We start from the raw sequence: 24,997 nt of genomic DNA, 5'->3' as shown, positions 1-24,997 counted from the left end.
TGAGCAACTGTGATTTGTAAACTAGGACGGACATGTATGGATCAGGCCAGTTTGAGTTTCTTCAATGGAGCAAACCATGGCTTAATACAATATGCATTTTACTTCCACTTTTATTGTTAAATTTAGCCAGATATGCATGCTCTTACCTCAATAAAAACTTGTGTCTCAATATACATGCCATACATGCCATTAGCAGTTGATTCAGTGAAGATAAAACAATATCTGTATTATGGTAATACTGCATCCATGTATGATTTGTGATATAGGGCTTATTTCATATATCCATGAGATGAGAAGTTGCCCTCCAAGTTGCTGATTTACCACTCTCCTCTCTGGCTATTGCTGCAAAGAATTTAGGCCCCAGAATTATTTAGTGGCTTATGCTTTTTCCACCACTCTTTAAGATTGCCTGTGGAATAGAGGCAGTCTTATAATGGCTTATAGGCCTAACATCTATGATGGGGTAAGGAAGTCGCTTAAGTAGTGAAATAAAAAAAATCAAATTTCAGTAGTGAGATCAGAAAACCAAGTTGAGAACCATTTGTTCTCAAAAAAGTTGGAGATCAGTATTGCCATGGATTGTTCAAATTCTAAATTGAGAAGATGGGCCTCCTCCAGTCATGCTTTATGAGCTACACATACTTTCCAAAACTGCTTCATATATGGAGCTTGGTGATGCTCAGGAGAAATTCAAAGGAGCTGCATGGGCCTCAGTGCATTTTTTTTGTCTTTCAGGTTGAAGCTTGTGTGTTGGTGTTTTTAAAAAATTGTACTGCAAGAAGCAGTGGTTGAAATTCTAATGAAAGTATTGGCATTTATCATATATGACCTAAAAGTTTAAATAATGAAATATGAAAATATGAACTTAAATTTATGTGTAACATTCAATTCCCTTTTCAAAGGGTTATATTATAATTGAATTTAAATGAATATCAACATGATTTTAAAGAATAAATTCTATTTCTGTTTTTGCTATCTATTCTATTCCATTTCCTATAAGGCCGTGGTGGCGAACCTGTGGCACACGTGCCACAGGTGGCATGCAGAGCCCTCTCTCTGGGCACACACGCCCTTGCCCCAGTCCTAGGCCTTCAGCTGGGTTTTATAAAACCTTTTCACTTTAGGCCTTCACTGCCGTGTACAAAAAAAAAAGGTTCAATCAATCAATTTCAACTTCTCGCGGGAAAAAAAAAGATCTCGCAAAGTTGGAATTGATTGAACTTTTTAGTCCCACCCAGTCTCCTGTTACCACCAATGGGCCACACCCACCCGGCGCCTGACAATACATAAGTGGGTTTTGGGTTGCAGTTTGAACACTCGGTCTCTAAAAGGTTCACCATCACTGCTCTAAGGAGTCACTTTGTAGCTTGTAGCTGTCATTATCTCCCAGAGAGCCAAATGACCTTAGTAATTTCCACTGATTCCAGACAAACTGTTGTTTGTACAATATCCTAAAGGTAGGTGGCAGCAATTTACAGACCTCAGCCAATATCAGAAATGCTAAGCCTGGTTGGAATTTTTTTTTAAAAAAAATCATTTTCTTGCCAATTTTTTAAAAAATATACAAAAACAAAATTTACCTATCCACTGTAGTAATTATAATAAAAAAGAAAATAAAACATCCTAATCCAATGTAATTCATTTAAATAGGCCAAATATTCATATTTCATGTTTATATCCACATAATCAATGTATCTAGGCATGAGAATGTCTATTCTTCCAAATGGTTATGAAATAACATTTTTCAGTTAGTAAAAAAATGCCTTTTAAAAAATAGATAAGTCACAAATTACTTGAATCCAGTCTTTGATATATCCAAATCAGTTTCTCGGTATAATTCTCTTGGCTATTCCCTGGACCTAACATAGGTAATTAGCTAATATTAGCTAATTAGGACAATTTTTCTAAAAAAATTGTCAAGATTCTACAATTCTGGAATATAACATTACTCCAAAAAGAAACCCAAACCAGGCATGACCAAACAAAATAAAAAATAATTGATTAATAATGAGGATGATGATAATGGTAATAATAATAGAGTTGGAAGGACTCTTGGAGGTCTACTAGTCGACCCCCTGTTCAGGCAGGAAACCCTATGTGATGGCAAACCTTTTAGAGACCGAGTGCCCAAACTGCAACCCAAAACCCACTTATGTATTGTTGGGTGCCGGGTGGGTGTGGCCTATTGGGTGGGTATGGCCAATTGGGTGGGTATGGCTGCAGTGGTAACGGCAGACTGGGTGGGACTAAAAAGTTCAATCAATTCCAACTTTGCGAGATCTTTTTTTTCCCCGTGAGAAGTTGAAATTGATTGATTGATTGAACCTTTTTTTTCTTTTATCTTTGCACACGGCAGTGGAGGCCTAAAGTGAAAAGGGTTTATAAAACCCAGCTGAAGGCCTAGGACTGGGGCGAGGGTGTGTGTGCCCACAGAGAGGGCTCTGCATGCCACCTGTGGCACGCGTGCCATAGGTTCGCCACCACGTCCCTATACCATTTGAGACAAATGGATTTCCAGTCTTCTTAAAAACTGTTGGAGCATTCACAGCTTCTGCAGGCAGGTTGTTCCACTGATTAATTGTTCTAACTGTCAGGAAATTTCTCCTTAGTTCTAGGTTGCTTCTCCCTTTGGTTAGTTTCCATCCATTATGAATTAACATACCTCAAATGTTGTATGTCTCTCACAGAAGAAAATTACATCCTTTGCATGCATTCTTTGAGGAATCCAAACATACAAACATAACAATTTTTAAAAACTTGCATTTACAGATTTTCCATTATCAGGTATTCAAACCACTTATTCCATAATTATAAATATTAGTAATCTTGATTTTAAATATTCTGAGGAATATGTGGATGCTGCAATGGACATAAATGTGAAAAATGGTATAAGTCACTATTTTCAGTGCCACTGTAACTTTGAACTGTCACTAAATGTTAAGTTGAGGACTATCTGTACATATTTTCAATTACATTGGGCTTTCTGGTTCTAAGGCTGTAATAAAGATAAAGAGATACATATTATACCTTTACAATGAAATCCATAATGGTTTGATATTCAGTTAAATTGTCATTCCACATATAGGTGATAAAATGCCCAATTTTAGTTAAAAGTCTAATAAATTAAAATCTTTATGAATATAAAATGTGAGCTCAGCCAATTACATTCTTGACAGTCTATCTTATCAGCTAAACAAAATCCCCATTTCTAGTTAAAATATGGATTGATCAAGAAGAAATGCTTGTTTCTCATTAATCTTACCCTAACTCCCTCTGAGATGAGGCTGGACCCAAGCCTGTGGGGCTTCAGGAAGGCCCTTAAAACAAGGCTTTGTCAATTAGCTTTGGGGATCCCATGACAAAGTGGATCCTGTTAGATTATTATATGGCTGTTAATGGAATGCAGCCTGTTTGTGTTCTCCTGCTATTTTGTTTTTTTATTCTTGTTTTCATTTATTTTAATTGTTTTAAGAGTTTTATGTTTTTGATTACTATGTATGCAGCAGAGTCAAAGGTGATTAATTAATTTCAATTCATTTATTAATGTACACAAAAATATATAATCTGGATATATAAACTTCAAAATATCTGGAAACATTTTACACGATCCAATCCGAGTCCATCACCAGGACCAGAGATTTAGTCTTCCAAGCTTTTGAACGTGTGCTGGAGCCCATCCCCAGAGCTTCTCTATGTGTTCCCTGCATTTTTGGCATATATATTCCTAATTATTTAATATATTATTTTTATTCCAACACCCAATATCCTACCTTGATATAGGGTACTAAAAATAAATCAGATTATTATCAATCAGTCTTAACATTTTCCAAACTGTTGAATCACCTTTTCAATTAAGGCAGTAATGTACAACAATTATCCAGAATTGCCAGGAAATTATCATTTACTTTTCGCAGGGTCTATGAGGCATTTACTCCTCTTTTCTAGCCACAAACCTTTAAACAACCCTTCTAGAGTTCGTTGATTACTCAGAAATTACATTCTTCAACCAATCCCAAACCCGCCTACACGATAGTTTGACTCGAGCAATGGGGAGTGGTGACATACATTTGCATAATATATGCAGGCAAAAGAAAGATGAGTCTCGCACTGAGGTTTTCTGATAGGAATTGTTCTCCTGTGTCCTTCCTCACTCTCTAACTCAAGGCCGTGATTAAGAAATAGCATCTATTTCGCGAAATCAAATAAGTAGAAAATATATTCTACTTTCTCCTACTTTCGTTTTGCTCACTATAACCTTTAAGATAACAAGCCTAACAGAGTTTTATACAGCTGAAAAGGACATCATTGTCATATTAGCGTTCTGAAGACCTGCTCTCTAGGCTACTTGCGGAGGACTTGTTCCTCTTGGGCTTCCTTGCCGCCTAGGGGAAAGTCCCCGGACCCCCGGCAGAGAGTGCCGCGTGCTTTGACGCGCGCAATACCCTCTCGCAAGCTCACGTTTCTTCCGCCAAGAAGCCCGCAGGGCCGAGCGGGTGAGTGCGGGAGGGGCTCTCGTCAGCTCCATAGTTACGCAGGTAGTGCGCATGTACTCCTTTCCCAAGGAGGCTGTCGCACCAACAAAACGGGGCTCATTCTTAGGACGCTTTTTTCCCCCCCACTTGGCCGCCGTCTCTGTGCATCGGAAGCATGTAGGTCTTTTTTATCGGTCCCGGAAAGTGTGGAAAGACTAAAATCGATGCGGTTGTATTTTTCTACGATTAGTCAATGCAAGGATTTTGTTCCTTGTTTTTGGAGCTTTTGGTAAGGTTATTGCATATGTACATGACAAACAATATTCACACTAAAATTTTGTAAGTTTATATTCCTTGTCAGCGCGTTTGGGAGATGTTTCTCCGAGTGACCGAGTATGAAAAAAATAAATCTTTTAAATTATGGCACACTTTCCTCCAGAGTCCAGGGAGTCTTTTGCAGGTTTCTGAATATTGCTCTAGAAATACTGTTTACTGTGTAACATGCAATTCCTGTTTTTTCGGCTACCTTCCCCAGCCAAGCCCGAGAAAACCATTGCTAAATGTAAAAATGCACGAAGATAGCTCGCGAGCAAACTGCTTAGTCTTCCTGGCACCTCATTAGAAAAACCCATTCTAAGTCCACCGAAAAACTGGCAGTTTGCTAATTTTCTCTTTCCGAACCGTAAGCGCAGCATCACTTGACCCTTTTTGCCCCTTTTTCGACTTAATTACATCGCGCCACCTAACTAGTTCCGGGAGCTGCGAGGGACGAGAGGGGGACGATGAAGCCTAACTCTTGCCATCAAGGAGTGAGGTTCTTTCGCGAGTGGATGAGGCGACTTAATGCTCGTTTGCTCACTCTCGCTCATTTCAGACGTTACCGCAGATCCCGTGTGACGCTGAGACTCAGTGCAGCTGGGATGTCGTGAAAACCTTGCCTGGGAGTTACATTGGCTTTTCTTGAATTTGGCTACCCGCGATTCTTGCGCTGCCTGCTTCTGTTTTCATGCCCGATTATAAAAAGAGGATGGATGAAAAAAAGAGCAGCGGCCGGCTCGGGTTCGTAAATATGCTTCTTTCCTATGGCTTTATTACTGCTGGGGTGTGTGTGAAAGCCCTAATAAGCAGGCATATACATAGAATGAAGGCTACTGCTAAGTTTGTAAGGCGCCCTGAGTCTTCGGAGAAGGGCGGGATATAAATGGAATTAAAATAAAATAAATAAATAAATAAATAAATCTCCCGGAGCGGAGAAAATTGGAGGAAAGAGTGGGAGCGGCCTAGGGCGGGGAGATAGCACGTTTCCTTGAGACCCGGCAGAGTCTAATTCTTACTCGGTCTCTTTAAATGAAATCCCGCCTTTTCCTCCCGCCCCGTTTATCTTATGACGTCCCACCATGTTGGACCAATGGCATAGGCCGTAAGGGGAAGGCGGGAGAATGTGAACCGGCCGCACCTTATAAGGACAGGGCCTTGCGCATGCGTACTCTGCCGATCGAAGGGGGGTGCGAGGAAGGAAAAAGAGGCGGGGAGTTCCAAGTGAGGCAGGAGAGCATTTCTCCTAGCCCCCCCCTTCAGCCGATTAAAGACGCAGCCACCTGAGAGTCTCCCTCATTGCCCCCCCTTCCTCTCCTGGAGCGATCCGAGCGGGCTGAACGAAGAGGGAAGGGGGTGTCACGTCCGGTAACGATGTTGGGGTCGCCGGGGCAACAGCCCGGGGGGGCGGGGTCTGGGGCGACGGCCGGGGCAGCTGCCGGCTCTGCTGCCACTGCCGCCGGTGGGGCCGGGGGCGTCGCGAGCTTCCCGTGCGGAGGGGCGTCTGAGAGGCTGTTGGCGCGCTACGTGCAAGACTACCTGGAGTGCGTCGAGTCGTTGCCGCTGGACATGCAGAGGTTGGCCTCGCTCCTGCGCGAGATGGACACGCGCTGCCGTGGTGAGCAAGAGAGGCGCGAGCGCGATGGGGGGGACGGGGGGGGTTGAGTCGATGACGGGCGCTGGCAACTGATTATGGAAGCTGCTCTCCCCTCAGCTCACTCGGAGCGCTCTTCCTCGTGAAGAGGAGGGGCGATTCCCTTCTCCTCCCGACTCCGGCTTGGGGGCAGAGAAAATGGCCACCCTTCTTTTGCCCTCACCCCACCCTATTAGGGGCAGTCGCTTGGGAAGAAGCCGGCCCGAAGAGGCTTCGTGTTGGGCCTTGAGGGAGCGCGAGGTGGGTGGCGGCCGGGGCCGCTCCGGGTTCCGGCGATGACAGTGGCCCTGGTTCGCCGCGCACACGCGGGCCCCTGTCACGGTCCCGCGAGTGAGGCGGAGACGAGGAGGCACGTTGCCTTGTTTGGGATGATGCTCCGGATGTGGCGAATGCGTGAAAATGAATCTTCCCTCCGTAGGCGGTTATGTTTCAGAGTTGGGGATAAACGTATGCTGTTTCAGCAGCTATATGAGAGTAAGTAAGGTGTCTCCCTTTTTTGTGCTAGTCATTTGAGTGCCAATCTTGAGAGAACATAAGTTTAACTCACTTGCTTCTAGGTGGTTTTTTAGTTGCCTCGCAGTACTACAAGTGTATCCAACCACATAGAATGCAGGAAAGGTAATGTTACTTAAACAGTGTTTAAAGGGGGAGGATTGAAATATAAATGCCCAATTGTATAAGTAGACCCATGTACACGTGTTTTTATTATGAATTATATATATATATACTCTCTCTGTTAGTACATCAGTGGTAACAGAGAAGCTAGTACATTCAGGTACTCCTCCACCTTTAAACTCATTTGATTATCTTTTCCCAGTGGGACTTTTTGCACCAAGATAACGGGAAGTGCAGGTCAGTCAAGAGAGGAAGGTGTTGGCCTTTTTTTTGAAGTGAGAATTACTTTGGGAGACAAGCACACAACAGACCAATTTATGAAAGAGACTTACTGAGTTTAGAAGCATTTACACTGGAAGAATATTTTGAGGATTGTCACTATAAACTTTTTTTGTAGATAGTTGGATATAATTTTACCATGGTTTTGAATTGGGGCTAGTGTAACCTCAGCCTACTGTTGTGGAAAATTGGAGGTGTGGTGCCATGCGTTGTACACCATCTTCAGATCCTAACAAAAAGATAGATATAAATTAAAAAAGCATTTTTGGTTTTCCTTAATGTATTAAATAATAGTTTACTTTTGTGACCTTGAATAAGGCAGTTTGGGGCATATAACTATCCTGTCAAAGCTTTTGTTCCTATTTTCCTTCTAAAAGCTGCTGCAATTCACTCAATAATGAAACTTTATATTGGAGATAATAGAACCTCAAATAGATTTAAAACTCATTTTGGATTTGTTCTTTCATTTCTTTAAAAAGAAATAGAAGAATTTCAAAATACAAAATTGCAGGAAAAAATATGGAGAACTACAAAAACAAACAAAAACAGAAAGGTGGAAGTGATGACATGTCATATTAATCAAATGTCAGATTTCTAAATCTGTATTGGAAAAATATTGACTAACATCACAAAATGTCATAAAATCTCTGCCACAAAAAACTTAATTCATCATTTTTATTAGTAAAATTGCCTTTTCAAAAATGAGTAAGTCACATAAATCCAGTCTTTAATATCAAGAATATTGCTACAATTTCTCAAAATAATTCTCTTCGGAATAGCCCAAGCCCATTATAATCATTTCACAAAAATAGTCAAATTCCAAAATTTCAGGACCTACTTTAACATCTTTTAAAAAAAATTCACCAGATCAAATTATATGAGTGAATTTTTTTACGTTCCCAGCAGAGGAAATCTGATATGCATCCTTTCAAGTATATCCTTTGGGGTGTCCAGTAAATTCAAAATAGGATCTTTTAATGAATACCAATTTTAAGTAAAACATTTTAAAGCTCTGCAACCATTGATATTCCAATTTTGAATGTTTCTATTCTTTAATTTTGGTTTTTGTGCTGTATGGGTATGGGATTTTTTTATCCTGAAGTCTATGGACAGCATATGGCCTCCTGAATTATTTTTTGTAACCAAAAGCAGTAGCTAGAAACATTTAAGCCCTGGAAAGCACAGCCTCACATCTGATGAGGGGTATCCCAAAGAATATGACATGACTCCTTGCCCATATTCAGTTGAGCTAATCAGTAAAACGAGCAAAGTAGACTGAGTGAGTGATAAAGGAGCATACTGGTTCATTGGTTCAAAAGCAATTTAAAGTGCCTCACTGCTCCATAGCAGGACATCAGCTGCCAGAAGTAGAATAGCAGTTGGCTGATCTTGCCAGGCACTGTGGAGCTAGCCCTGGCTTATTACTATAATTTACATTTTATATGTAATATTCATAAAATAGAAAACTATGATTTAGGGACTTTGAGTTTATGATATTCTTGTGATGCTTTTCAACAGAAGCTTTGAAAGAAATTGATGAGGTGTATGAGAAATACAAAGCTGAAGATGATCCTGCACAGAAAAAGCGTTTGCAGCAATATCTTCAGCGGGCTTTGATCAACAGTCAAGAACTTGGAGATGAAAAAATCCAAATAGTTACTCAAATGCTTGAGTTAGTGGAGAACAGAGCCCGGCAGATAGAGTCCCACTCTCAGTGCTTTCAAGATCTGTCAGATACTGAAAAACCTATTGAAAAGTCAAAACAGGATCCATGTCAACCAGAAAGATCTTCACGAAGACCCCGTCGGCAACGTACTAGTGAAAGCCGTGATATATGCCATATAGCAAATGGAATTGATGAATATGATGACCAGCCACCTAAAGAAAAAAGATCCAAATCTGCTAAGAAGAAAAAACGCTCTAAAGCTAAACAAGAAAGAGAAGCTTCACCAGTAGAATTTGCAGTTGACCCTAATGAGCCAACTTACTGTCTCTGTGACCAAGTGTCTTATGGAGAAATGATAGGCTGTGACAATGATCTATGTCCCATTGAGTGGTTTCATTTTTCATGTGTCGGACTCACTTATAAACCAAAGGGAAAATGGTATTGCCCAAAGTGCAGAGGAGACAATGAGAAGACTATGGATAAATGTACAGACAAATCCAAAAAGGATAGAAGATCAAGGTAGTAAATGCTCTAATGCACAGACAGCTGTGTGGTTTCTATAAAACTATTTAATAAGCAGATTAGTATTTTAGAATAATGCATAAAACTATGCAATAATTTTTAAGATGTACAATACTATTGGAATGTTCACAGGTGTTAATACTGTTTTCTGCTTTTGAATATTCTGCACTAAAACCAAAATTTCCAAACAGGGTCACATGGGAGTAGCACAGAAGGAATTCAGGAATTCCAGATTCCTCATTCTTTTTAATTGTGGAATTATGGTAATGTCTGATGGGGAAAGACTGGAAAGACGATCATGTTAAAACTGATGTGTTAACAATTGTTGCAGTTGTAAATTTAGTTGAGTATAGCACATTTTGCTGAGAACATGTTAGTTCTATGATGCTTTTAGTCTTCAGAATTCTAAAGATAATATCTGAATCTATTGCCAAACTTGAAATTTTAAGCCTTTAAAATATAAAGCCCGTTTTTCTTGGTGTCTTCCATGTGATCTATCTATATGTCATTAACTTATTTTATATTAATCTTGTGGTGAATTTATAAGTCTGTTTACAAAGAAAGTATATTAAATACTGGAAGAGTTGCAATCAGCATTAATTGCAGTCCTAAACTGAACTATTTGTTCTTCTCACTATGCTGTTCAGTTTCTTCAGTCCTTTTGTGCCATCTTGTTCATAATTCCTTGAATGTTAAAAAAAAGTATGTAATCATGTTGCAAAATTTAGATATACAAAGAATACACAAATACTGTAAGATCAGTTTCAGAAGTAAGTTTGACTGGTCTTAATATTTTATTTTGCTTTCCAGCTCTATGGGCTGAACAAAAAACATTAATAGGAATAAGTTGTTATTCTCTAAAAGAGTAGTCCTATAGGCATAGAGAGAATATACATCTGAAATATAGCCACTCTTAATTAAATATTTTACTTTAAGGACTATGACATGTCTTTGAAACAAATAATAAAAGTATCCCCAAACTAATTATTTCTTTAATGGAACAGTTTTGAAATTGATGATATATACCTGTAGTCATTTGACTGCCTAACTTAATGTCATAGATGTTCCCAGATACTAATTTTATTTTTCTTTAGAAGATTAGAGTACTTCATTTTATTTATTAGACTCTATGTAAGTAAATGTAAAGTAAAAAGATAAGCAGGCCAACCAAAAAAGTTCCAGTATTGAAGTCTTGTTCCTATGGTGTGAAATCTTTGGCAGTTTCTCACATTTTGTGGGAGGTTTGGAAAAAAAGCTTGGATACTACAAAAATTTCAAATTAAATATTCAAAATGATTATTTTGAAAGCATGGTAGCACAGCTGCATCATGTGGACTAGAGACATTCAGCCATTTAGGTAGAAATTGTTGTACTACATAAGGAGTGGATTATTTCATATGGCTGTTATATCTATGCTGAATCTGAAATTCTGTCTCATGAATTAATTGTATCTAATAAACCGACTACAAGGTACCCTGTTTTCCCAAAAATAAGACCTTTTTTTTGCCGACAACCCAGCCAGCCAGCTCACTTCTTCTGCGGCTGAAGGAGCAGCTTCATTCTGCAATTGAGAATAGAGCTCAGACCTGCATTTTGTAGTCAAGAGGCCTTTCTGGAAATGCAGGCCCAAGCTCCATTCTCAGCTGCAAAATGAAGCTGCTCCTTCAGCCGCAGAAGAAGTGGGCTGGCAAGGCAAGTGTCGATCCAAGGGAGGCGTGGCTGCAATGGTAAGATCCACCCCCACCCTAGCTTGATTTTTAGGTGTGCGCTTCACCCCAAAACTAGGGCTTATTTTTGGGGTAGGGCTTATATTAGGCCCAGCCCCCAAAAATCAAGCTAGGGCTTATTTTGGGGGTAGGTCATACTTTTGGGAAAACACAATATGTCATGGTCAAATGGCATTGCTTTCTTCTATAAATATGTCTTACCTTGTTAGAAGGACACTAATTGCACATTCATAATATAGCTATAATGTGTTTTTACTTCAAATATTTCACACACACCCCGCCCCCCAATATAGTTCTGTGATGGGCAGATAAATGAAATTCTAACTTACTAATATGTTTCTGTAGTTGCTATTTCTTAGTTTTCTGAATGATCCAAGGAAAGAAATCACACAGCAATTTTATGACTGTGTGTAAAATTTGGAAGAATGTTAACTTTGACTGATATGTGCACTACAACATCATTACCATAAAGCAGACTACTTACATATTCATAGCTGTTTCTGGACACATTACTTCTGTACTGAGACAATGATGTGCATTAATGTCTGACAAGACCAGCCACAATACCTGTGTCTCTACTCTTGAGAAAAAGTGATTCTTACTCAATTACAATTAGTCACTACATTAGTAAAATTATAATGCTTCCTATTTTGAGAAACTGTATTATTGCTATGAAATTTTGTTTTTTTAATATGTTGCTTGATATAATATGACAATCTCCTTGATTCAAAATTTTATAAGCATAAGCACATGGAAATTAGAAATGTGCCACCAGAATGTATCAGCTACTTGGATCTAATCTTTTGCATGCTACATTTATAAATAAAAAATACTGGTTGTAAAATTGTATATGAATTTTCCCCCAGTTTTTTCTATCATGCATTCATAGGCTGGAATCCAAAGAACTTCTATATACAGAAGGTACATTGAGGGGAAAAATAATTTGATCCACTGCTAATTTTGTACGTTTGCCAACTGACAAATGATCAGTCTATAAATGTAATGGTAGGTTTATTTTAACAATGAGAGACAGAATAACAAAGAAATCCAGAAAAACACATTTCAAAAAAGTTATAAATTGATTTGCATTTTAGTGAGTGAAATAAGTATTTGACCCCTTGTAGTTGGCCACCAGGTTTGCACACATCTCAGGAGGAATTTTGTCCCACTCCTCTTTGCAGATCGTCACCAAGTTATTAAGATTTCGAGGCTGACGTTTGGCAGCTCGAACCTTCAGCTCCCTCCACAGATTTTCTATAGGATTTAGGTCTGGAGACTGGCCACTCCAGGATCTGAATGTGCTTCTTCTTGAGCCACTCCTTTGTTGTCTTGGCCATGTGTTTTGCATCATTACCATGCTGGAATACCCATCCACAACCCATTTTCATTGCCCTGGCTGAGGGAAGGAGATTCTCACTCAAGATTTGATGGTACATGGCCCCATCCATCATCCCTTTGATGCGGTGAAGTCCTGTCCCCTTAGCAGAAAAAACCCCCAAACATAATGTTTCCATCTCCATGTTTGACGGTGGGGATGGTGTTCTTGGGGCCATAGGCAGCAATTCTCTTCCTCCAAACATAACTTGAGTTGATGCCAAAGAGTTCAATTTTGGTCTCAGCTGACCACAACACTTTCACCCAGTTCTCCTCTGAATCATTCTGTTGTTCATTGGCAAATGTCAGACAGACCTGTACATGTGCTTTCTTGAGCAGGGGGACCTTGCAGGCGCTGCAGGATTTCAGTCCTTCACAGCATAGTGAGTTATCAGTTGTTTTCTTGGTGAGTATGTTCCCAAGCTGCCTTGAGATCATTGACAAGATTGTCCCGTGTAGTTCTGGGCTGATTCCTCACCATTCTCATGATCATTGAAACTCCACAAGGTGAGATCTTGCATGGAGCCCCAGATGGAGGGAGATTGACAGTTATTTTGTGTTTCTTCCATTTGGGAATAATTGCACCAACTGTTGTCACCTTCTCACCAAGCTGCTTGACGATAGTCTCGTAGCCCATTCCAGCCTTGTGTAGGTCTACAATCTTGTTCTTGACATCCTTGGACAGCTCTTTGGTCTTGGCTATGGTGGAGAGTTTGGAATCTGATTGATTGCTTCTGTGGACAGATGTCTTTTATACAGGTAACAAGCTGAGATTAGGAGCACTCCCTTTAAGAGAGTGGTCCTAATCTCAGCTCATTACCTGTATAAAAGACACCTGGGAGCCAGAAATCTTGCTGATTGATAGGGGATCAAATACGGTACTTATTTCATTCATTAAAATGCAAATCAATTTATAACTTTTTTGAAATGTGTTTTTCTGGATTTTTTGTTGTTATTCTGTCTCAGTTAAAATAAACCTACCATTACAATTATTTTTCTATATGTCTGATACATCTTGAACAATAATTATAATACATTGTTAAAGTGCTAGTGAAACTCGCATTTTGTATGAGTATTGCAGTTTTCATAATACCATTGATTGTTACTATGTTAAATGCACACTCATTTCAGGTTCCATAAATCTTATTGACAGCCTGCAACAGTCTTGTACATCAGAATAAGAAGAGTTCTGATGTGAAGTGTTATTGCCTTCTAATCTTCCAAATTTAACCGTGTAGCTTATAAAAAGATAAAGGTAAGAATAGTCAGAAATTGCAGTTTACATAGCAGCATATATTCTGTGTTGCATCACACCTAAAACATATCTGTGCATGTTTCAATATAACCAAAAAAAGTATTAATGAGCAGTATTTAGCATGACAAAAAGGGAAATTGCCTCACTAAATGGGCTAATAAATAATAGCATATTTTATCATTAACTTGTTTTATAGTTGATATAAAAAGGAACTGGCACCTTTTCCTCTTGCAGAGAGAGAATACATGTTTTCTAAGTTTCAGTACAAAGACACTCTGCTTGCTGCTAGCCAAAAGTATTAACACCCTTACTGGTTTTATCTAATAATTACAAGAATATGTTAAATCATACATCAAAGTGTTTGTTGTATGATCTGTCATGTGAATGGCATTTACTTTTGTCAGTTTCAACTTACTTTATAGCAAATTGGGATTCTTGGGCAAAAGTCAGCAGTAGCAATGCTTTTGCCTGCCTGCATCTGTGAAATGTCTCAAAAACTGGAGGATTAAAATAAACAGACTTATCCAACAAATCCTAAAGAAACCCATCACCAGCAAAAAAACAAAATGTAGGTATATAGGTTGTGGAATAGATCCTTAATGTATGGAGATTTCCCCATTCCCCCTTCTCTGCAGAATGGTAATGGGGTGATTAAATCCTTTGTACAAACGTATTCTTCATTCACTCCAGTTGAGTTCAGTAATTTTTATGTTTATGACTTGTCAAAGTAGTCTCTGCATTCTCCTTGCATTCCTTTTAGTGAAGAGCTTCTTCTGTCATGGGGATTTTCCTTTTGTTTCTTGACTTCTTTTTTACATGGGGAGTAGAAACTGAAAGATTCTCATCTTGCATAATTTTCTACAATACTATAGGGGGCTAAGAGGCAAAGCTGGTGGCAGCAGCTTGATTTTCTTCAGTTACTTTTGTACATTATCAGTTGTATCTTTCTCCTCCAACTTGCAGATAATTATTGGGGAGAATGGAGAAATAATTTACAGGTAGGAAAATTAGTATTGTCTTTTTATGTTATGTGTAATTGCTTATTGTATTCTTTTAAATGTTATGTGTAATTGCTTTTAAAACAAAAATATTTTTTAAACTGTCAACTTTCCTTTGTTTATGCTGATGATTTTATTTTGTTCAAATTCTCTTTTAAATATTTTCAAGTTCTTCTTCACTGCTTGATGAGTCTTCTCCAAAGAAATCTTTTCCTATTGAATTTTCAGCAGTGTTTATGCTCATCATTTTCAAAGTGGTAAGAGTAGAGCAGTCACTCAAGCCTAAAAGAACTGTCTTTTTGTCACAGGCAACAGTCATGCAGGAGATTTTGCTATCAAATGTAAAGATGGATATAACTGTGCCATTCTCCAAATCCCAGAAACTGACCTCACCTAAAGTGGGAGAGGGAAATGCATGTTACTACATTTAGTCTGGCTTGGAAACTTCCTTCATTTTAATAAAAAAACTCTCTTGTGTTGGTTAATCCATAGCAGTAAGATTAAAAAAACCCTTTGGTATAATTTCTTGGTGGTAAATAGAATATTTATATAAAATTCTGAAATTAATTCAGTAATGGAATAAGACATTTTTGGTTATTTTTTGGCACTGCTACAGCTATGTCTGTCGGTTTTATTCTTTAGAAGTATCCTGGTTAGTAGGTAAATTCAGATTTGTAACTAATTTATACATAGGCACATGCGTACCAAAAATATTTAAAATCTGTTTTTATATTCCATTCCCTAACATTTTTACTGAAGCCTGTGCTTTGTTATGCAAATAGAATGTTATGCAAAATTCTTGTGGAATCTGTTTGGCTTGGATTAAATTTTGCAAAACAGTAGCACTGCATAGCCCAGACATGTCAAACACAAGGCCCGGGGGCCAGATCCAGCCCGCAAAGTGGTTTCATGTGGCCCGCGAAGCCATCCTGGAAACAGTGAGGGAAAGGCCCCCGCTGCCTTGGCCCCAGCCCAGGCCAGCGGGAGCCAATGTACAATTTCGTGGTGGCCATCTATGCTGAAACGCATTCAGTCTTAACTCCCCAAGGCTGTCTGGAAACAGCAAGGGACCAGCCCCTGCCGTGTCGGCCCCGCCCCCTGGGCACACACTGGGGAGGTATCACCCTTTGTGAGGAATGAAGAGATGCACCATTGCCTGGAAGTGGCCAGCACTCAGCCCTGCCTACTTCGGGCAGGCTAGGGGCTGGGCAGCGTTGCACTTCTCTTCAGATTCATGCCACCCGGCTCAGCCTCTCAGCACTGTGAGGAGAGCGCCCCATTGCCTGCCAAAACCAGGCAAGCTGGGGGCTTGGCAGCATTGCGCAGGTAACATCGACTCTCATGCTGCTCATGGCATCCCCTCCCCCAGAGCCCACCAAGCCGGATATGTGAAGTAGGCAAGGGCCATGTGCTGGCCACTTCCAGGCAATGGTGCATTTCTTCATTCCTCATGAAGGATGACACTTCCCCAGCTGCGTTTCTTGCCTGTTTTTCTCCCTCCCTCATCTGAAATATTTTCCCACCACTCTTAGGAAGGAAGGAGAGGGAGGGTCTGAGGGAAGTCCTGCCTTAGTCCTTCCCTGCTGCCCTTTCACCATCCTCTTGCCCCCTCCTCTTGGCATATCCTGGGGGGTCTCCGATCCTATTGCTAAGGAAGCTTTGGATACAAAGCCAGGTCTCCTCACATGGAGAGGGAGTGGGCCTCCCTCTTAACTTTGCTCTTGTACCCATCATGAGCAACCTGGCTAAGGAGAACAAGCACAGCAGCAGCCTTGAGGGCTGGGCTCGGCATTTGACCTCCGTGCCACCGTCCAGCCCCCTCTTCCCACATGGCCTGAGAGGAACAGTGAGGCTCCTCCAGTGGACCATGCCTTGACACTTGCCCCGGTCCCATCTCCTTCTGCCAGAGACCCTCAGATCTGTCCCACTCCTGCCCAAGCCCCCATAGGCACCCTTGACGTGAACAATGTAGAGCTGGCCATGCCCACCCAGTAGGCCACAAGCACTCCACCCATGCCCACCCAGTAGGCTGCGCCCACCCGGCCCCCCGAGGGCAACTGCAATGCTGATGCGGCCCTCAATGAAATTGAGTTTGACACCCCTGGTATAGCCAGTGTATAGCCAAAGTTAATGAATATTAGATTGTGTAATATTATCACTCTAACAGAAAGGATAATTCAGAACATATGGGAAGGCTTATGTCACACAGTTTGCTGTTACCTTTCCTAGGTTTAAACAGCTTTAATTTTTTTTCAGGAAAAAATCCATTGAATTAAAGTGTTGCTGACACATGCAGCACGATGTATACTGAATCATCTTTTCCTTTAACCACTATAGACATAATGCTAAATAATATTTCATTGATTAGAATTCATTAATAAACCACAGTGGGCTATGTTTTGACAGCAAGCTGAGCTATGAACCCTGTTCTAATAATAATGGTAATCTAAGACAAAATTTTAGAAAAAAACCCACTGAGGACCGGCATACAATTTGCAGTCTATCACCTGAATGCATCTTATTTCTGGGGTCAGGATTTTCAGCATCAAACGAATAAAATGCTTTTCAATCTTTTAGAGATGTAAGGCATTAATTTCAGTTTTTGAAACCCACCCATTCCCAAAAAGTCAACCTGTTTTTTCATGTTTGTATAATACATAATGCATTCATTATAACTTCCAGATATAAGTACACCAGCAAATAATAGTGTACATTCGAAATACTCTTTAAAATGTTACTGTATATGGCAAACAGAAATTTCTTCTGTAAATTATGTCGATGTTTAGGATCACAATATCAATAGCATATTAAGTGTAATGTTTTCACTAGAATTAGTTATAAATAACAGGTTATAATATTAAAAATCAAAAGAACATAGTCTTGAACACATTTTTACCTACAAAAGAAATTATGAACAAACCTGCAAGTAGAATTGCTTTTGTTCCATCTAATATGTGCAATTTGCTATTCACAGTCAGATCAAGGCCTTCATAACCTTGCATTAATTTGTGTTTATGCTTAAATGGATCCCAAATTTTAATCCTATAAAGCACAAGAAAAAATGTATCAATTTGCACATTATTTAGAATATAATATTATAGATATAAGTAACAACCTTAGCATTTCTTTTAACCTTATCTACTATTTTGTAAACAGGAAATCAGGAGAATAGCATATTGTACTCTGAGAAACAACTTGTTTAATAATCATTTTGTATATAGCATCACATTTTGTTAGATAATGACTCGGCCTTCCATGCTTCCAAGGTCAGTAAAATGAGGACCCAGAATGTAGGGGGCAATATGCTGACTTTGTAAACCACTTAAGAGAGTGCTGTAAAGCACCATGAAGCGGTATATACGTCGTGTTACTGCTATAATTAACTTTGGCAAAACTGAATAACTCCAGTGTCTGACTTGATTTACATTGGACTATTTAAATAACTTCTTGTTTTAGTAAAAGCAGTACATCTTAATTATATAATTGGATCCATCTTACACATTTACATAAAAATAACTAATGCCTGTTATATTATTTTTGGTGGTATACTATGATAGGTTTAATAATTAATTGCTTTTAACATTCCTGGAAATTTGAAAAGAGTTCTATGATACATCAACTTTTACATTAGTGGGGAAGGAAGTTACATTTGGAATATATAACCCTTCAAAGCTACCTCAAGTTGTTTCTGACTATTATGAATAAACATCTATGTATCTAAACAAGAATATCTCACTAAATATTATTAACATTACTACAAAGCTTAAAGCTGTGGTATTTGCATAATCTCACCAGCTGTCTTCAAAATGGGTTCATTTATCTTTTCAATCTTTGGCATTTTCTGTACGTAATAAAAATGTCCAACTTTCTCTTCAATTGGTAAAAAATATTGTATAGTATTAATATTCCACATGTCTCCAACTACAGGTAGTCCTCAACTTATAACTATTCATTTAGTGACCATTCAAAGTTACAACACTGAAAAACGTGACTTATGACTGTTTTTCACACTTATAGCTATTGCAGCATCCCAATGGTGACATGATCAAAATTCAGGTGCTTGGCAACTGGCTCATATGTATGACAGTTGCAATGCCTTGAGATCATGTGATCCTCTTTTGTTACCTTCTGACAAGTAAAGTCAATGGGGAAGCCAGATTCATTTAGCAATTGTGTTAGCAATTGAACAGCTGCAATGATTCTCTTAACAACTGTTGTAAGAAAGATGGTAAAATAGGGCAAAACTCACTTAACAACTGTCTCACTTAGCAACAGAAATTTTGGGCTCAATTGTCCTAAGTTGAGGACTACCAGTATATATGTAGAGGTAGTCCTCGGCTTACAACAGTTTGAAGTTTGAAGTTACAGTGGCACTGAAAAAGTGACTTATGATCATTTTTCAGACATGACCGCTGCAACATCCCCATGGTCACATGATTTGCATTCAGAAGCTTGACACTGGCTGACATTTATGATGGTTGCAGTGTCCTGGAGTCATGTGATCCCCTTTTTGCGACCTTCTCACGAGCAAATTCAATAGGGAAACCAGATTCATTTAATAACTCTGTTACTAATTTAAGAACTGCAGTGATTCACTTAACAAATGTGGCGAGAAAAGTTGTAAAATGGAACAAAACTCACTTAAATTTCTCACTTAACATAAATTTTGGGCTCAATTGTGGTCGTAAGTTGAGGACTACATGTATTCCCATATTGCTTCAGGACCTTTGTGGAATACATCCAAGCAATTTATTGGGCATGCTACAATTCTTTCTAGTAATAACTAAATTTTAGTATTTACTTACAGGTTATCCACCATCACTCCAAAAATGATTCTACTGCCATCTGCAGTAATGGCTGTACAACAGACATTAGGCTCATTTTTTAATCTTTTTCTAACCTATATTTTTATAACAGACAAAAATAAATTGAGTAAATTGGTTATGGGTAACTTTACATACAAGCTACAGATATATATAGATTGGTAGGTGTATAACTTCAGGTAATGTTTTCCTGTTCGTCCTTATTCTTCCAGAACATGGCTGTATTGTGGAAAGGCAAGGAATGAAGGAATAATGGCTGAAGTAAAATGCCCAAATGTCAAGAGCCACACTTCAAAACTGGGCAGGGCCAGGACCCTCTTGGGAAGGAGGTTTGAGATTTTTAAGGAATAAAAGATATCTGTCATCTGCAACATTAACTATGCTACCTATTTTACCCCTTCCACGTGGCTCAAAATGCAAAATAAAGAGTTGAAATATTTAGCTCCTGTTCTTGGACTTACAAAAAAGATGTTTATTGGACATTTTTGCAACTGCTAAAGTATTGTAGTAGATCTGGGTATCTGAATTATAGAAGGAATAGTTTGATGATGGAATAACCTAATTCAAACATTCCAAAATTAGGAATCATTTTAAACTAATGGAAATGGGTAAGATGAATTATGTTCACAAACTATTTGCAGAGAGCTTAGATTGTTTATTGTCTTTTGATTTGGAAATCACAATACCACAAAGTTTTCTTGTTGCCAAAGTATTGGCAGAAAGTATACCTTTCCTGTGATTAAATTCCATAGTGTTACATAGCTGATTTTTTCCTCTTCGCTGTAATTGGAAAGCACTAGATAATGCCCAGTATATGTTAAGGTAGCATTATATAAAAAAAGCATTGATTCTTTGCTCTCAAGTGTGTGGAGATAGGACATGGTTTCCAAGCTGAACACTGATAGATGATGTGCATAGTAGGAACACACGGCTATCTGTGAAAAGAGAAAGGCAGTTATTTTAAAAACAATAAAACATCTTTAGCATCTGGCAAAAATAAATTAAGCAACAAGGCTCCCAATGCAAAGGTTTTGACCTTGTTACTTATTAGGGGGAACAGACAACAACTAGGGAGCAATTATTTTTCACACTGTAATAGTACATGTTGGATTACTTTGTTTATGAAATTAATTAAGCACTAAACCTTATCAATATACAGTACTATGCAAAAATATTAGGCAGTTTTGCAGAAATGCTATAAATTAATGCTTCCAGAAATAGAAGTGTTAATAGTTTATTTTTATCAGTTAACAAAATGGAAAGTAAATGAACAGAAGAGAAATCCAAATCAATATTTGGTGTGTGACCATCCTTTGCCTTCAAAATGACATCAATTCTAGGGATATTTGCACACAGTTTTTGAAGAAACTTAGCAAGGTTCCTTCAAGACTGTTCTAAATATCCATTACCATTGGTTAGGAAAGGCTCCCAAAGCCTTTCACCTAAAGCAATGAGAGGTCCTTCTGTTCTCTGAGCTTGGTTGTTTTTTGCAGATATTTCATTACCCAAACTAGGTAATGACTAGTGACTAGCACTGATGAAGTTACCTAGTTAGGGTAATGAAACGTCTGCAAGAAAACAACCAAGGACCCCTGCCTTTATTTCTCCGGATTGAAGACCTGATTGATCCTGATCAAATCTCCAACTCCATTTGCAGAAATGCAGCCCCAAATGCAAGGAAGCTCCACCATGCTTCACTGTTGCCTGCAGACACTCATTATTGTACCCCTCTCCAGATCTCCTGCCGTTGCCAGATATGGACAGTAGATGGGTGTACCTGGGTCCCACTGGTTTCCACCTGTTCTGTGCTGATGGCATTGCTGGATATCTTCAGATGTAAATGGGAAATGAGCAAGATGTGTCTTTTCATTAGCATCTGCTTAGTATAAGTGATTAATCATATGTACCTAACTCTAATCCTACAGAATCCCTGACTTTGTGCAAGTGTAAGAATTGATGCTGTTTTAAAGGCAAAGAGTGGTCACACTAAATATTGAGTTGACTTGGATTTATCTTCTGTTCATTTACTTTCCATTTTGTTAATTAATAAAAATAAACTATTAACACTTCTATTTTTGAAACATTCTTAATTTACAGCATTTTTGTACAATTGCCTATTCACACACGGTTCCTTTACATCAGCAGGACTTACATGAAAATACATTTTATTTTTTATATATTTAATACATTTATATAGCTATGACAATGAGTGGGGTATTACCGTATATACTTGAGTATAAGCCGAATTTTTCAGCCCACTTTTTGGGCTGAAAACTCCACTTCGGCTTATACTCCAGTGAACAAAAAAAAAACTTACCGAGGACTTGCGCGCGGCCGAGCTACTTTGCCTGACGCTGCTGGGGTCGCGTCTCGGCCGGGGCCTTGCAGGATCCGGCCCGGGCGCCTCTGCTCACCCTCAGCAGCACCTGGCCCGGAATCACATGCGAAACAAGCCCGGCAGAGGAGCCGGAGCGGCGAGCAGAGGCGCCCGGCCCAGATCCTGCAAGGCCCGGCCGAGACGCGCCCCCAGCAGCGGAGCTGCTCCGGCTCCTCTGCCGGGCTTGTTTTGCATGTGAGCTACTTTGCCTGACGCTGCTGGGGTCGCGTCTCGGCCGGGGCCTTGCAGGATCCGGCCCGGGCGCCTCTGCTCGCCCTCAGCAGCACCTGGCCCGGAATCACATGCGAAACAAGCCCGGCAGAGGAGCCGGAGCGGCGAGCAGAGGCGCCCGGCCCAGATCCTGCAAGGCCCGGCCGAGACGCGCCCCCAGCAGCGGAGCTGCTCCGGCTCCTCTGCTGGGCTTGTTTTGCATGTGAGCTACTTTGCCTGACGCTGCTGGGGTCGCGTCTCGGCCGGGGCCTTGCAGGATCCGGCCCGGGCGCCTTTGCTTGCCCTCAGCAGCACCTGGCCCGGAATCACATGCGAAACAAGCTGGCAGAGGAGCCGGAGCGGCGAGCAAAGACGCCCGCCCGGATCCTGCAAGGCCCCGGCCGAGACGCGCCCCCAGCAACGGAGCCGCTCCGGCTCCTCTGCCGGGCTTGTTTTGCATGTGAGCTACTTTGCCTGACGCTGAGAAGACCCGCTTGGGCACTCGGGTTGGTGTCAGTCTCCGCAGGCCCTTCTCGTTTCCAGGAACGTCAAGCGCGCTTGGCTCCCCACCCCCACGGCAGGGCAGGGCAGGGCAGAGACTTGCTCGCCCTTCTGACGGCCCTGAAGAGAAACGAAGGGCTTGCAAACTCCCCGCGAGAAGCTGGGCGAAGTGCGCGGCTGGGCGAGTGTGTGCCTGCGCGCGTATTTACGAAAGAAAATAGGGATTTCTACTCTCTTCTTGGCAGAGGAGCCGGAGCGGCGAGCTCCTCTGCCGGGCTTCTTTGCATGTGAGCTACTTTGCCTGACGCATCTCTAATGACTTCAACTTCGGGTGCTAGTTAGAATTTATATCCAGATTGCCTCTCAATTTACACACCCAGAGCCAGAAATGGCATTTTATCCCAGCAAAGTGACCAAGAAGAGAGTAGAAATCCCTATTTTCGGAGCCGAGAAGAGAAGCGCGGCTACAGCAGTCGCTGAAAAATCCAGCAGCAGAGTTCCACAGAGGAATAAAAAGCACGAAGAAAAGCAAAGGAAACAGTGAGGAGGAGGAAGAGAGACGCCTTGGCTTCGTGCAACTCTCTGGAGTAACCGTCACAGCGGCTCCATCGTGTCTCCAAGGTGCAAAGCTCCTCCTCCCCAATGCCTTTCTCGGGAGCCCTCGGGGCTTTTGAGAAACTCTTTCCCGCTGCCTCGGCATCAGATTCCGCCGCCGCCACCGCCGCCTCAGCTGCGGACGGCCGAAGGCCCAGCCTAATCAGCCGCCAGTCCCCAGAGACCCGAGAGCTGGCACATACGGGTCTGCCACACGGAAAGCAGGAAACAGGGTAGTTAAATATGGCTCTTCCCTGCCGCGTTCTCAGGTTACCTTGGCGCCCCACCATCGCCACGGCGGAGAGAGAGAGAGAGAGAGAATTGCGCGCGAGCGAGCCCGAGCTAGAGTTCCCCCCAAGGGGGCGGAGAAAGAAGAACTCTCGGAGCGTTTCTTTCGTAAATACGCGCGCAGGCACACACTCGCCCAGCCGCGCACTTCGCCCAGCTTCTCGCGGGGAGTTTGCAAGCCCTTCGTTTCTCTTCAGGGCCGTCAGAAGGGCGAGCAAGTCTCTGCCCTGCCCTGCCCTGCCCTGCCCTGCCATGGGGGTGGGGAGCCAAGCGTGCTTGACGTTCCTGGAAACGAGAAGGGCCTGCGGAGACTGACACCAACCCGAGTACCCAAGCGGGTCTTCTCAGCGTCAGGCAAAGTAGCTCACATGCAAAACAAGCCTGGCAGAGGAGCCGGAGCGGCTCCGTTGCTGGGGACGCATCTCGGCCGGGGCCTTGCAGGATCCGGGCGGGAGTCTTTGCTCGCCGCTCCGGCTCCTCTGCCGGGCTTGTTTCGCATGTGATTCCGGGCCAGGTGCTGCTGAGGGCGAGCAGAGGCGCCCGGGCCGGATCCTGCAAGGCCCCGGCCGAGACGCGACCCCAGCAGCGTCAGGCAAAGTAGCTCACATGCAAAACAAGCCCGGCAGAGGAGCTGGAGCAGCTCCGCTGCTGGGGGCACGTCTCGGCCGGGCCTTGCAGGATCTGGGCCGGGCGCCTCTGCTCGCCGCTCTGGCTCCTCTGCCGGGCTTGTTTCACGTGCGAGCTACTTTGCCGGCCGCTGCTGAGGGAAGATCTCTGGAGAGGAGCATAAGGTGAGCTGCTGCATTTCCCAGCCTCGGCTTATACTCGAGTCACTAACTTTTTCCATTTTTTGGGGGGGTAAAATTAGGGGTCTCGGCTTATATTCGAGTCGGCTTATACTCAAGTATATACGGTACATTGTTCCATTTTAAAACAAACTAAATTAAACTCAAAAGAGTTACTGCAATATGCTTTATGTTGGGCTGCACAGAAATGTATCCAGGAGTTACAACTGGTGCAGAATGTAGCAGTTAAGACTTATACAAAGGATCTTTGAATATCAAGTATACAAGTAGCCCATGTTGAGCAACTGCCTTGTTTGTCGTAATTGGGAGTGGAATTTCCATCACTAAACGATGCAGTCATAAAACATGATGTTATGTGACCATTGCATAGCAACAGCAATCCCTGCCGTCCCCTTTGCCATCAAGTGTGAACCTCACATGACCATGATGTATGAAGAAGCAAGAAGCATGAATCCAGAAGGACCTTACAAATTTGCTTATGCCCTTGAAACAATCATAGGCAAGCAGTCCAGTGGTCAAAA

At 41.3% G+C, this 24,997-nt stretch overlaps 1 protein-coding gene across 4 annotated transcripts; it reads left to right on the top strand.

Annotated features, from left to right (window-relative positions):
- Positions 1 to 6,161: 6,161 nt before the first annotated feature.
- ING2 (inhibitor of growth family member 2) lies at positions 6,162 to 20,151 on the top strand (the record flags this gene model as incomplete). Of its 4 annotated transcripts, none has more annotated exons than XR_014027169.1 (6): positions 6,162 to 6,405; positions 8,854 to 9,520; positions 13,756 to 13,879; positions 14,302 to 14,447; positions 14,843 to 14,877; positions 19,913 to 20,151. XR_014027169.1 is itself a non-coding variant. In XM_081333363.1 (2 exons), the coding sequence occupies 2 exons, from the start codon at positions 6,162 to 6,164 to the stop codon at positions 9,522 to 9,524; spliced, it is 915 nt and encodes a 304-aa protein (XP_081189489.1). In that variant the 3' UTR covers positions 9,525 to 12,158. The 4 variants fall into 4 exon arrangements, 1 of the variants encoding a protein (XP_081189489.1); XR_014027170.1 differs by lacking the exon at positions 19,913 to 20,151 and adding an exon at positions 15,186 to 15,201; XR_014027168.1 differs by lacking the exon at positions 14,843 to 14,877.
- Positions 20,152 to 24,997: the final 4,846 nt, after the last annotated feature.

Source organism: Vipera berus, assembly GCF_964194415.1.
Source record: "Vipera berus genome assembly, chromosome: 7".
Taxonomy (NCBI): Eukaryota; Metazoa; Chordata; class Lepidosauria; order Squamata; family Viperidae; genus Vipera; species Vipera berus.
This window is presented reverse-complemented; position numbering and strand designations above follow the sequence as displayed.